The following is a 12,414-nucleotide window of genomic DNA, read 5'->3' on the forward strand; positions in this document are numbered from 1 at the left end:
GTTGCACAATTTCACAACTGTGAGCTCTCATAGATTATATCTGTAGAAATTGTATTATAAATATACTTGTATGCATGTACTTACACTGATTGATGGGCAACTCTAATGAGCGTTCTTATAACTCTGTTTCAATCTATATAGAAAGTAAATGAAGGAAAATATAGAAGTTATGAGGAATTCAAAGCAGATGCTCAGCTGCTTCTCCACAACACCGTGATTTTTTATGGAGGTATGTAGGGACTGCTTGGACTTAAAAATAAGATCTTTAAGCAACCGACATCTTACCTGAGGGTAGAGTTGGTTATAGAAAATATAGAGCAAGTGAAAACCTCCCATTATGTTCAGTTTTACATCTCCCTCAAAGGTGAATTAGACAAAGTCATGGAGATTAAGCTATCATGATGGTTCTATATTATTTCCACCGTCAGAAGCTGGTTACTTGAACAGGAGAATGCAATTGTCATGGGCGTCCCCAAAAGCATCTCAAGAAATGATATAGGAACAAATTGTGGAAAACAGGTAGTCCTCGCTTACCAACTGCCTTGTTTAACAACCATTCGAAGTTACAGTGATATTAAAAAAAGCAGCTTGCAATCAATCCTCACATTTATAACTGTCACAGTGTCCCATGGTCATGTAATTACTGTTTGTGTGCTTCACAACTGGCTTACAACAACCAGAGTGAATAGAGAAGGCAGAAGTAAAATTGTAAGTCACGATCACATCAAGTTTCACTTAACAAAGTGAGGTCATAAGCTTGTCATAGTCATGTGATGTTTTGTTTAGTGGCTGGTGCGTAGCAATGGAGTTGCTGGTCCCAATTGTGGTCGCTATGCAAGGACTACCTGAAGGTCTTTGATCTAAGCCTGCATATCTTTTCTTATATTTTTCTTTTTGGTTAACCTTTCAGAAATGTTTAGTTTTCTTTAGAGCTATGAAATACCCAAGGAGATCCTAAAAAGATTTGCAAAAAGGTGGCTTGGGATGTACAGTCTCTGAGCTGCCTAGCCCGTTAGAGGCTTAAATCAGTCTGAAGGATACCCACCCAGGTTGTACAACCTGATGGGGCCAGTCTCTCCAGAATTCAATTGCCAGTTGTTTTTGCTACCTTTTTTTTTTTTTTTTTGCAAATCCTTACCGAGCCTGTGTTATTTGAGTAAATATCAGCTGAGACTGCCAAGTATCTCCAGGCTGGTGGTGTTTGGAGAGTTGCAAGTTTAGGAAGCTACCATCCCAACAATTCAATGCAGAAGAATGCACTAAATAAACATTATAACTGTATCCTGCCCTCTCTCGAATCTCTTGATGCTTTTTCAGTCTTTTGAATTACAATGACATCTCTTGTAGATATTGTTGTGTGAATCCTTTACAAAGACTTAGGTGGTTGTGGGTATGTTCTTTTTGCAGTGGACAGTGAACAAGCTGATATAGCCAGGATGCTTTACAAAGATACCTGCCATGAGGTAAGAAATACCCAGTCATGCTAATGGCTGGCCCAGTGGCTTCTGGACAATTGTCTTATCAGTTTCCATATACCTGTGGTTTCATTTGTTTTGAAAGTTGTTCTGGAAATCAGGAAAAACATACGCAACGCGTGCTTCATTTTTGATAACTCAAAGTAAGATGCTGTTCGGAAACTTGGACTGCCCATATAATTCCAAATCCTTATCGTGAGTCAGCAGAGGTAGGTTTTAAAAACCAAGTAACTGGTTTTTAGCTACATTTTTATCCCACTTGTGAACAGTAGCACATAAATGAAAATAAGAGAAGAAGACTTGGGAGGTTACATATGCTTGCTGTATTGGTACCTCCTTTTAGGACATTTTTCTTTCAAAACCAAATCCACATTTTTATTTTAATGGAAAACTAAAGCATCTAAACAATGGTGGTAGATTAATACTCCAGAGATTTTCAAAGATAAAAGGTGCCAGAATAATTTAAATGCACCAGTATGTGTGTGTGTTTCTGTATCGTCTGTATTGAAGAGTTTGGTTTCATCCTTGGAATAAATAAGGGTTCCCACCAACTTTTTGCTCAGTTTGTGCTACTAATATGCTTCTGGAAAGATTAGAGGTCACTTGAGTATCTTACTTCAGCATCTTACCTTCAAAGAATAGTGGGTGTATTATGTATGAGTGACAGCACAGAAAATTATTAATTCAGTTTTTGGAAAATATAATTATTCTTGGCTTGGCACTCTAAATTATGGATATGTGCTCACTTTCCATTGATGAACTGGTACCATGTTGACACAGTGGAAATGCCAGTGGTTGTTACTTTGTTTAGTCAACATTTAATGATTTACTTTAAAATTTGGCATATATATAGATATAGATATATATAATGTAACGTAATATGATATGGAAGGGTCTATTTTTTTCTTCCCTTTTCCCCTTTTTTGTGGGTTTTTTTTTTTAATGAAACAAATGAATGCAATTTTCAGGGGGGGAGAGGGGGGAAAAAGCATCTTACGATTTTACTTCTGCTAAAATAACAGTTTTCAGTGTTTCAGGATACATTATTGAAGGTGACCGTGTGTTTCTTTTTCTTTTTTTCCCCCCAGCTGGATGAACTTCAGCTTTGCAAGAACTGCTTTTATCTATCAAACGCGCGTCCTGACAATTGGTTCTGCTATCCTTGCGTAAGCTTACCTTTTCACACAGCTGAAAGTTAAAACGGAATCTGCTGCCACAAGAAACGGTGATGGGAGTTACCCCAGCTGTCTTAAAGAACGAGATTCGTTGAGGATATAAATGTAGCTATCAGACAAAATTGTAAATGTTGGCCCTGCGCCCACCCCACAGTCATGGGACCCTTTTCATGCCCATACAAAGATAAGACCAGTTGACCCAGTCAGCTAACTCTGAGGGTGTCACCCCCTAACCCCAAATAAACCAGTCTCACACACACACTCATTTCACCCAATCAGCCACATCATGGGAATAGCAAACCTGAGTCACTGGTCCTGTTTTGCCCTCCTGACCCTCCCAGAAAAATTGCTAGTGCAGAATTGGCTTATAAAAGCAAGATCTCAGTGCAGAGTTCGCTGCCACGGCCTGGCAAAAGAGATCACGCGCCCTACATTCCCTTGACTGCAGTGGCCAGTTCACGTCTGCTGTTGGTTACCATGCTGGGGAAAGGGCCGGTGCTGTAATAAAGCCTTGCCAGTATTTTCCTGGCCTAAGGGCTCACGGGTAGCAGGCATTTCTTAGAGAAGGTAGATGGACACTCTGTACTGTATTCCCAAAATGTAATTTATGACCCAGTTAGTATGCTTGAACACTGCCAGGACCACCTGTAGTGAGCAAACCAGCTTCACTGATTAGGTTTTGTATGTTGTGCAAAGAGGGCCAGAATCTCCCATTTTGGAAGTCATGATTACCACATTGTGGAATAAACACCAACTGAGCATTCAGAAATACTTGTTTAAAACACATCTTTTGACTCTTGCCTGTCAGTTGCGGCCCACCTGCACAGCTTCCTCAATAAACATCGGACATTTCCCATGCATGAAAGAACACCGTGCCATTTTTTTGCTGATAAAAAGAACAGTTATTTACTTGAAAACTTGATAAAACCGAGTTTCTTTGTTGTAAGTGAACAATGCTTAGAAACTCTGGCAGCACAGCAATGGTTTGTTATATTGTGTGAGTACAGTACGCTAAAATACGGTGCTGACACTGGTGTTCTGGAGATCAGAGTGTTTAGAAGTGATGATCTCTGTAATCAAGACTTAGTTAAACTCTGTTGTGGGTAAGTTTTATTTTCATAATGTCACACTAACATACTTTAGACCCCCAAGTCAGAAATAATAATTCTGTAACTGAACCATGTTTCTTTTATTCCTAGATACCAAATCATGAACTGGTTTGGGCCAAAATGAAAGGCTTTGGGTTCTGGCCTGCGAAAGTCATGCAAAAAGAGGACAATCAAGTTGACGTTCGCTTTTTTGGCCACCACCACCAAAGGTATTTTCACACTTGCAGTGCCTCCTGTCCACCGAGAGAGCCAGCACAGTGGCGTGTTTGATAGTGTGGATTCAGCCCAAGGAGACGCAGGTTCAGATTCACTTGAACTTTGGGCCAGTCACTCATTCCCAGCCCAACCAACCACCCCGGATTGCTGTTGTGAGATGAAATTGGAGGTGGCAGTGTTGTTGAGCTGCAGCTGGAGGAAAGAAATCTGACAAATAAACAGTAGTTGCTATAGGAATAGTCTTTAATATTCAGATTTCAAAAATAAGACAGTGTTTCACTGACAGATTTTTCTGTACAGTAACCTGAATAATTTTGATGTACTTCTAGGTCTAGAGCACATAGACACAGATAGTCCTTGAGTTACAACTTAACTGGGACCAAAATTGCCATCGCTTAGATGCATGGGTCGTTAAGTGGAAAGCAGAGGGAGTCCCAGGTAAAGAGTGTGGGGGTGCCACGGGGGTGGGGGAGGACCCTGGGAGGCCCAACTCAGGTCAGACACGGGTTGGGGGGGAGGGTGCTGCAGTGCAGCATTTGCTCAGGAAGGCCGGGGAAAGAGCATATGGGAAGTGTGCAAGCATAGGGAGGCCAGGGGAGGAGGGCATGGGGTGCATGCGTGTGTGCAAACACAGGGAGGCTGAGGAAAGAGGGTGGGGGTGCGTGCGAGTGCAGGGGGGAGGAGGGCGTGGTGCATGCAAGCGAAGAAAGGCTGTGGGTGGGGGAGACTTACCTGAGTGACTTGCTACTTTCCTTGCCGGCTTCCCCATTGCCTTTCCTTGTGGGAAACCAGCAGGGAAGGTCGCAAATGACAATCATGTGACCATGGGACACTGCAACCAGTCATAAGTGCAAGCTAGTTGCCAAGTGCTCGGCCAGAACTTCAACGACCAGTCATGAATCCCTTTATTTAGCACTGTTATAACTTCAAACAGCCACTGAACAAATGGTCGTAACTCGAGGACTACCTGTATTGAGAAGCTGGAATTGCACACAAAAATGCTTGTTGCAAGAAAATGGGTAGGAGAGAATGAAAATTGAAATAGAATTAAAGTTAAAATTGTGAATATGTCAGGAATATTCGGGGGGGGGGTTGCTTAAAAAAATCAATATGGCAGCTCTGACCGCACCATCAAGGCCCAATGGAGAAGACTCTTTTCATCATTTAGGTAAGTGTGCACACTTGAAGTTGAATGAATGCTTGGCATAGAAAAGGATGATTTGAAAACTGAATTAGCAGCCACCTTCAAAGGATGCATAACATGTGCTTAAGTGTAACTTTTCATTTTCATTGTGGAGGGCCTGGATTCCTTCAGAAAATATTCAGGATATCACTGTTAATATACACCGGCTGCACGTAAAGCGCAGCATGGGCTGGAAAAAAGCGTGCGATGAGCTAGAGCTGCATCAACGTTTCCTTCGGGATGGCAGATTCTGGAAATCAAAAAATGAGGATAAAGGAGAGGAAGAAGCAGAATCAAGCATTTCTTCTACCAGTAATGAGCAAGTGAGTAGTTGTGTTATGGCAACATAAAGCTCCGTTGCAGCTGATCGATAAAGCTAGGCTGTTACTTTAATCTGCTTTCTTCTTACAAAAGGTCTGAATACCCATTATTTCAGTCATGCTGCAAACCCTGTGCATCAGATTCTGGTCCTCTGAAACTCCATCCGTTTTAATTGTAAAAGATTAGGACAGTCCCTACAAAGTTGGCAGGGATTTGGTCATTTTTGTACAACGTATTCTGTTTGTGGAAGCTTGATTCTCAAGGAATTTGGGAAGCTTGAACAAAAAAATAGCCCAGTTTGAGGCAGGCATTACAGAAGGAGAGCACAAGCAATCATTGTCCCACTTCTTCAGTCCTTAACTTTGTTCAAGATTGGTTCATATGGGCCAGCCCGTAGATTTAAGGGCAGTAAAAGTAACGGACAGAATGCTCTGCGCATTCTGTCCTTACCCTGCTTGTAATCACTGTATGATCTAAAGACTTGCAGTAATAACAAGTCCACCCGCTTTAGAGAAGTTCTGGCATTGGCACGGTTGTTTGTACCTGAAGTTTGTATAACTGTTTTGAATCTAATAGCTGTTATGGAAACCACTTTTCTCTCTCACTGTTTGCTTAAAACCGCTTATTTTAAATGCATAGCTTTGTAGAGTAAGTCGCATTGGATTCAAATCCCAAAACAGTTGTGGAGTTTAGAATTTGTTTGCCTTCTTATTGTTTTAGATGGATGAATAGCGACTTTGCTGGGTTTTGTTTCTCTGCCTACTTTGTTCCAACTTCGTTACAAAAACAAGTTGGAGAGTGCCTCTGTTCTGTTCTCTTAGGTAAAAAATTCCAGGCTCTCTTGGTAATGGACTTTTTCATGTCCTCTAAAAACATACGGGCCTGACAACTTAGTGGGTGAGAAATCTTGACATCTAGTTACATGGGGCTTGTATATTAATTTGGGCAGTGGTGTGCTCTTGGGATTTTACCCAATTTTGCAGTTTGGTTCGTGGCCAAAAAAATAATTGATAATGATAAACATTTATTTTATAAATTGAATTTTAAAATGTCAGTCAACACTTTTTGTAACAAGAAATGAAAGACTGGTTCCTTATTGACAATTCTAAAGGAGCATTTTCTTTTTTATTAATCGTTATTGTTTCTTCGTCCATTTTCCCAGCTAAAGGTTACTCCGGAGCCACGAGCAAAGAAAGCAAGACGCAATCAAGGTGTGGAACCCAAAAAGGAAGTAAGGAACAGCATGGCAATTAAATACATGCACTTGTGGGTGAGGGAGAAAACATTATTCAAGCATCTTTTCCTTCTGACTATTTACAAATTCATTTTCTTTGTGTTTATGACTCAGAAAAGTGATGATCATTTCTTAAAAGAGGATATTTTAATCTGTTTTTATTTTCTTCATTTAGAAGTATTGTTCAAATTTGCCTCGTATACTAGCCACATTCTCCAAATTGGATCTTTCTTATAATTCTGAATACAGTTCTGAGTGGATAAAGTATTCATTTGGGATTGATTCTAACTTATCCATCCTTAATGGAGATGGAGTGAGACTATAAGATTTCATGCAGGTTCATGACTTCTGCCTAACTGTAATTTAGCTTTGCCAGTTTTAACCTGTGTAGCTGTGTTTACATCTTATTCAGAGTTAGAATCCTTGTTTTGACAAGTTGGCAAAAAGAAGGAAAAAAATTGATAGACGTGTGTATTATGAATATAGGCATGCACACACACACACACACACTATGTGTGTTATTTATATATACACACACACTAAGTATCACTATACTTCGATAGTGATACTAGTGTATAGAAGTTACGCCTCCATGTATGCTGATGACCCACTGAACTCTTGAGTATCTTCAGAGATCTCTAGATTCCTATTCTGCAAGGTTATAATGCTTGTTAATGGAGATATGCAAAGCTCAGTAATTTGGAAACAGAAGTCTTATTCATAAGTAATGACATTTTATAATGCATATGATGTTTTTCCCTTTGTATGAAATAATGGTGGAGTCCTTGGCATGATTATGACATAATTGTACTATATAACATTACGTCTTTGTCTTTAAAGGACACCACAGGGATAGGCTTTTATCTAATTTTTATAATTATGTTGATTACATTTCAATACACACATTTCAGTCTTTATCTCTCTGATCTAAATGGTTGTAGTCCTTTTCATTGGCCACTGAGGTGACACCTTCTTTGTTCTGTTAGGAGCCAGAGCCTGAAACGGAAGCAGTAAGTTCAAGTCAGGAAATTCCCACAATGCCTCAACCTATTGAAAAAATTTCAGTCTCAACCCAGACCAAGAAATTAAGTGCCTCTTCCCCTAAAATGCTGCACCGGAGCACCCAGACGAATAACGACGGCGTGTGTCAAAACATGTGCCATGAAAAATATACCAAAATCTTCAGTGACTTCAAGGATAGAATCAAGGCTGATCACAAGAGGGAAACAGAGCGGGTTGTGAGGGAAGCTATTGAGAAGGTAACTGACTATGAGTTTGACTGCAGCTTGAGAACAGGCATTAATTCTAATTATCCATTGTTACTGAAATGTATATACATACCTATATACATACATACCTTCTTTCATTCTGTTCTGGAGAGTGGCCACTCTTCTGTAGAAGGGTGATAGTCCCCTGGCTGTTAATCTCTTCTGAAATTGATCTTGATCTTGGCCAATTTTAACGGTGACTTGTAGTTAGTGATGAAGTTGTAGTTGGTAGGTTCAGACACCATACTAAATGCAAACCAAACTGTGGCTTTGTATGTATTTTATTTAAAGCATTTATATAGCTACCCAACTTGAACAGTGCAACACTGGGCAGGCTATAAAAGACCAGTAAACAAAAACAAAATAATAATAATAAAAACTACCAACTAAAAACAGATGTAAATTAATTGGCAGCCAGAAACTCAGATTTATTGCACTTTCAGACAGGAGCTCCAGTCATCCGGACTTAAATGGCCAAGGAGAAAACCATACGGTATTATAACTGCCTTTCTAAAGCCCTGCAGGATTGGGGCCAGCTGTATGCTGGTGGAGGTATTATTGCAGAGGGCAGGTGCTGCCACAGAAAAGACACACCTCCTAAGGTGACATTGTTTCAGGCAGGGGCCCCAGAGCATGCTCACTTGGTTGGAGCATGTGGAACACAGCAGATACCATTGGGAGAAAGTGGTCCTTTAAATAGCCCATTCCTGTGCCATGAAGGGTTTATAAGTGATTATCAGCAATTTGAATTATGCCCAGAAGCCTAGAGGAGTGGTGGTGTTACGTGGGCCTATCGAGGAATGCCCATAACTGCCAATGCCACTGCATTTTGTGGACTTCTTCTGGATGCTGGCAGCAGGAATAAAGAAAACAAACCAAGGATTGATTAAACAAGGACTAATTGCTTGGCTGATATGCAAGACTGACTCTTTCTTGTTCCAGGAAGGGTCAGAGTTAAGGTTACAAGATTTTCTAAGATTACACCTCCTGTGACCTGCAGCAGAAAGTGCCTTTTTTAAACTGAAGCAAAGCGTTCAGTGGCAGCACTGACCTGCTGCATTGCAGATGCTGAAGCCACGTTGTACATCCCCCTGCATTAGTGCAGATCACCTGCATTTCTGACATGCAGACGATATGCACATTTTCTCCAATGCAGCAATGCAGTCCAGGGAAGTTCAGCATTTTTCTGCTGCAGATGCCTGAATGCCACTGATCTTTAGCCAAGCCACATGGTGGCGTTACCCCAGTGTCCCCAGGGATTCCTCCTCTGTCAGATGGCGGCCCTGGAGTATTTCAAGGTGAGTGCCAGTGGTTCTCTTTCCACCTGCGTGGATATGGGCCCCATGTGAATCGCGGGACTGTGTGTGTTAAGAGCAACTGGGTGCAGGTAATGGAGGAAGAAAGAGTTGGAAGCACTGCGCCTAGTCATCCACTCACCTGCTCCTTAAAATTCCAGCTGCGTACGGAAATGGAGGAGGAAAAGAGGCAGGCTGTGAACAAAGCAGTCGCAAACATGCAGACCGAGTGTGACCGGAAGACGAAGCAGGTGAAGGAGAAATGCAAGGAGGAGTTTTTAGAAGAAGTCAAGAAGCTAGCCAGCCAGCACAAACAACTGATATCTCAGACCAAGAAGAAGCAATGGGTAAGCAGCACTTCTGGTGGACTGTTCTCCACGCCGTGTCTTTCGCGTTCCCATCGGAACCGGGGATGTTTCATAGTGTGAGTGTTTTGGGATAAAGAGCCAGCTTCCATAAATCCTTTGGGGAGATGAAAGGAGTTTACTTCCATATTCCTGCTGTCTCTGTACTCTTAGCTTTCCTTTTGTTGATTTCTCTGATGGGTTTATATACGCCTTGCCTCTGTTCCATGAGCATCAGGGGGTGCCTGTAGCCATCTCCGGTCTTTCCCTACAACAGCCATCCTGTGAGGTGGGTTAGGCTGAAAGGGAGGGATGGCGGAAGGTCTTCCAGAAAGCTTCATGGCTGACTGGAGATCTGAGCCTGGGTTGCTCAACCACGCTGGCTTTGCATTCGCTTTCCCTTCGGTCCTAGTGAACCTTCTGCTTGCCTCGTGCACAGCCTGAGTGTCCGTGACCACAGGAACAAAGCCCAGCCCCCGGATCACATGCAATGGGCTTTCGATCTTGACTTTTTTGACTCCCTGTGCACAACTGTCAATATGTTTTCTACTACAGATTAAGGTTACTATGGTAACTAATCATTTTGGCTGGGTGAAGAGGTTGAATTTAATTGTCCTCTTTTCAGATGTTAATTTTTGCACCTGGTGGGGAAGAACTTGCCTGGACTTGTTTTAGTTTCAGTTTCCCTTCTGTGTAGGCATGTAGAGAGTTAAGCAGCTCTCACTGAGAGCCTGTAAATATGTTTGCTTTCTGTAAAAAAAAATATTTTTATAGAAATGCCTGGTGTGTGACTTTTCTGATCCCTCCTGGGCCAAAGGCTTTCCTAGCAATCTGCTAACAACAACCATTTTACAATTCTCTGCGCCTCTTTTCCCTTGGCATTTGCCTTAACTGAGTAAAATTGTGCCCCACGGTTAAGTGCTACTGGCTAACATGGCCATGGCTGGGCATTGTGGGGCTGATGTAGAAGTCCACATATCTGGACATTGCCAAGTTGGGCAACGTTGGCCTAAACCACTAAGGTGGTGTGGCACATAAACAATTTTCGATTTTAGGTCCCTAAACAACCACTTGAAATCATGGTTGGGTGTTGGCTGGCTGATCCCCACAGTGAATTAACATGTGTCATTGGGGATTAATGCATCAGTACAGTGTTTCTCCACCTTGGCCCCTTTAAGGCGTGTGGATTTTCACACATCTGAAAGTTGCCAGGGTTGAGAAAGACTGCATTAATGTGCTGTGCAAGTCCTGTGCCACCAAGCGGAATGTGGTTGTTTTGGATTTACAGCAGTTGGCAGGAAACCATCCCACAAAGAACTGAGGAGGCATCAAGGAGAATTTAGGGTGGAGGAGGAAGGGAGGTTCTGCCTTTAATCCAAGATCCGCGATTACTTTTCCCCTCTCCCCCCTCAGTGCTACAACTGTGAAGAGGAGGCCATGTATCACTGCTGTTGGAACACTTCCTACTGCTCGATCAAGTGCCAGCAGGAGCACTGGCACGCGGAGCACAAACGCACCTGCCGTCGGAAAAGATGAAATCCCCTCGCCCCGCCAAGCCGTTGCCCCGATTCAGTGCTCTCCTCCGATGCAGCAGGTGCTGGGGAGCTTCTCTGGTTTTTAATGTTGATTTCCAAGGGGTCAGAATTAATGTGAATTCACTCCCCATTCTTATTAAATATTATTATTATTATTATTATTTTTGCACCAGCCTTGAAAACACCTTTTCGTAAATAACTTTTTGCACAGTTAAATTTCAGTCCCGTGTTTTAACATGCTCTGCTTCAGATTGTCATCTCCTCGTAGCGCCCGCTTCCCCTTTCTTTTTGTCAGTCAGGCAATTTGAACCTCAGCTGGAGCACGTTACTTTTTGATAAATTTTAACTGAGGAAATTTGTTGCATTTTCAGCAAGTTAAAAAAAAGAAAAGAAAAGTTTTTAGGACTCCAAGAGACAAAGAGAGGTGACAGGAACATTTTAAAGAGACCTGAATGTAAGAAATTTAGAAACGTTTAGGAAAAAAAAAACATACTACCTGGATGTAACCCATGTTAATCATTTGAGCTGGTTTTGTTCAGCTTAATTTACTGCTTCAAGGTGTTATCTGTTGGCTTGTACCAGTGGGTATACAATTGAATTTTGGGAACAGGGTTGACACAGCAGGTGCTAGTCCTGCCATTTCTTAATGTTCTTTTCCCAATTGTGTTGGTTCCATTATTATTTTTCTTCAATATATAGCTTTTATAATGAAAATATTAGCTTTGATCTTATTGTTTAAAAATCACCAGGGACTGGGGTAGGCTTTTGCCGAGCCAGATCTTAGGGGGAAAAAAGAGTAATATTTAAATTTTAAATTTTTGCACATTTCATCCTTCTTAATATGAATACTTGTAAAAAGAAAGCCAAAAAACTGAAAAAAAAGAACAGCTCGACTTTACATTTCATCATATTTGGAGCTCTAAGGTTGAGGCATAAGAAGTAAAGGCTTAATATTTGCCCCGTCCCTTTTACCTTACAGCCCCTTCCCCACAATTTTCACCTTATGAAATGCTAGTTGACCATTAATCTATTTTATGCACTCAACAGGAAATTAAGGTTGAGGGATGGGGAAGCACTTAAGTTTCACAAAAGCAGTTATGTCTGTAATATTTGGTTATTGACATTTTTATGCTAGAATGAAGAATAATGCATGTTAATTTTCCTGTATTAAAGATGCTGTGATTTGTAAAAAGTCTGTCTTTTGCGGAATGTCTGGATAAAGAAGTGCTACCAATAGGAATGGATCGATAGTTGAAAAT

At 41.4% G+C, this 12,414-nt stretch overlaps 1 protein-coding gene across 9 annotated transcripts in view; it reads left to right on the forward strand.

The window, feature by feature from the left end:
- The window catches only part of ZMYND11 (zinc finger MYND-type containing 11), a 98,083-nt gene extending 86,043 nt beyond the window's left edge, over positions 1 to 12,040 (forward strand). For 6 of the 9 annotated variants that reach the window (XM_063303398.1, XM_063303395.1, XM_063303402.1 and 3 more), the window contains 9 exons: positions 142 to 229; positions 1,408 to 1,463; positions 2,564 to 2,641; positions 3,850 to 3,968; positions 5,274 to 5,481; positions 6,642 to 6,749; positions 7,700 to 7,972; positions 9,438 to 9,623; positions 11,034 to 12,040. In XM_063303398.1, the coding sequence (XP_063159468.1) occupies positions 142 to 229; positions 1,408 to 1,463; positions 2,564 to 2,641; positions 3,850 to 3,968; positions 5,274 to 5,481; positions 6,642 to 6,749; positions 7,700 to 7,972; positions 9,438 to 9,623; positions 11,034 to 11,156 (1,239 nt within the window). In that variant the 3' untranslated portion in view covers positions 11,157 to 12,040. The remainder of the gene's footprint in view (positions 1 to 141; positions 230 to 1,407; positions 1,464 to 2,563; positions 2,642 to 3,849; positions 3,969 to 5,273; positions 5,482 to 6,641; positions 6,750 to 7,699; positions 7,973 to 9,437; positions 9,624 to 11,033) is intronic. The other 3 variants (XM_063303399.1, XM_063303401.1, XM_063303404.1) reach the window with 1 other exon arrangement.
- The last annotated feature ends 374 nt before the right edge of the window (positions 12,041 to 12,414 follow it).

Source organism: Candoia aspera, chromosome 4 (assembly GCF_035149785.1).
Source record: "Candoia aspera isolate rCanAsp1 chromosome 4, rCanAsp1.hap2, whole genome shotgun sequence".
Lineage (NCBI taxonomy): Eukaryota > Metazoa > Chordata > Lepidosauria > Squamata > Boidae > Candoia > Candoia aspera.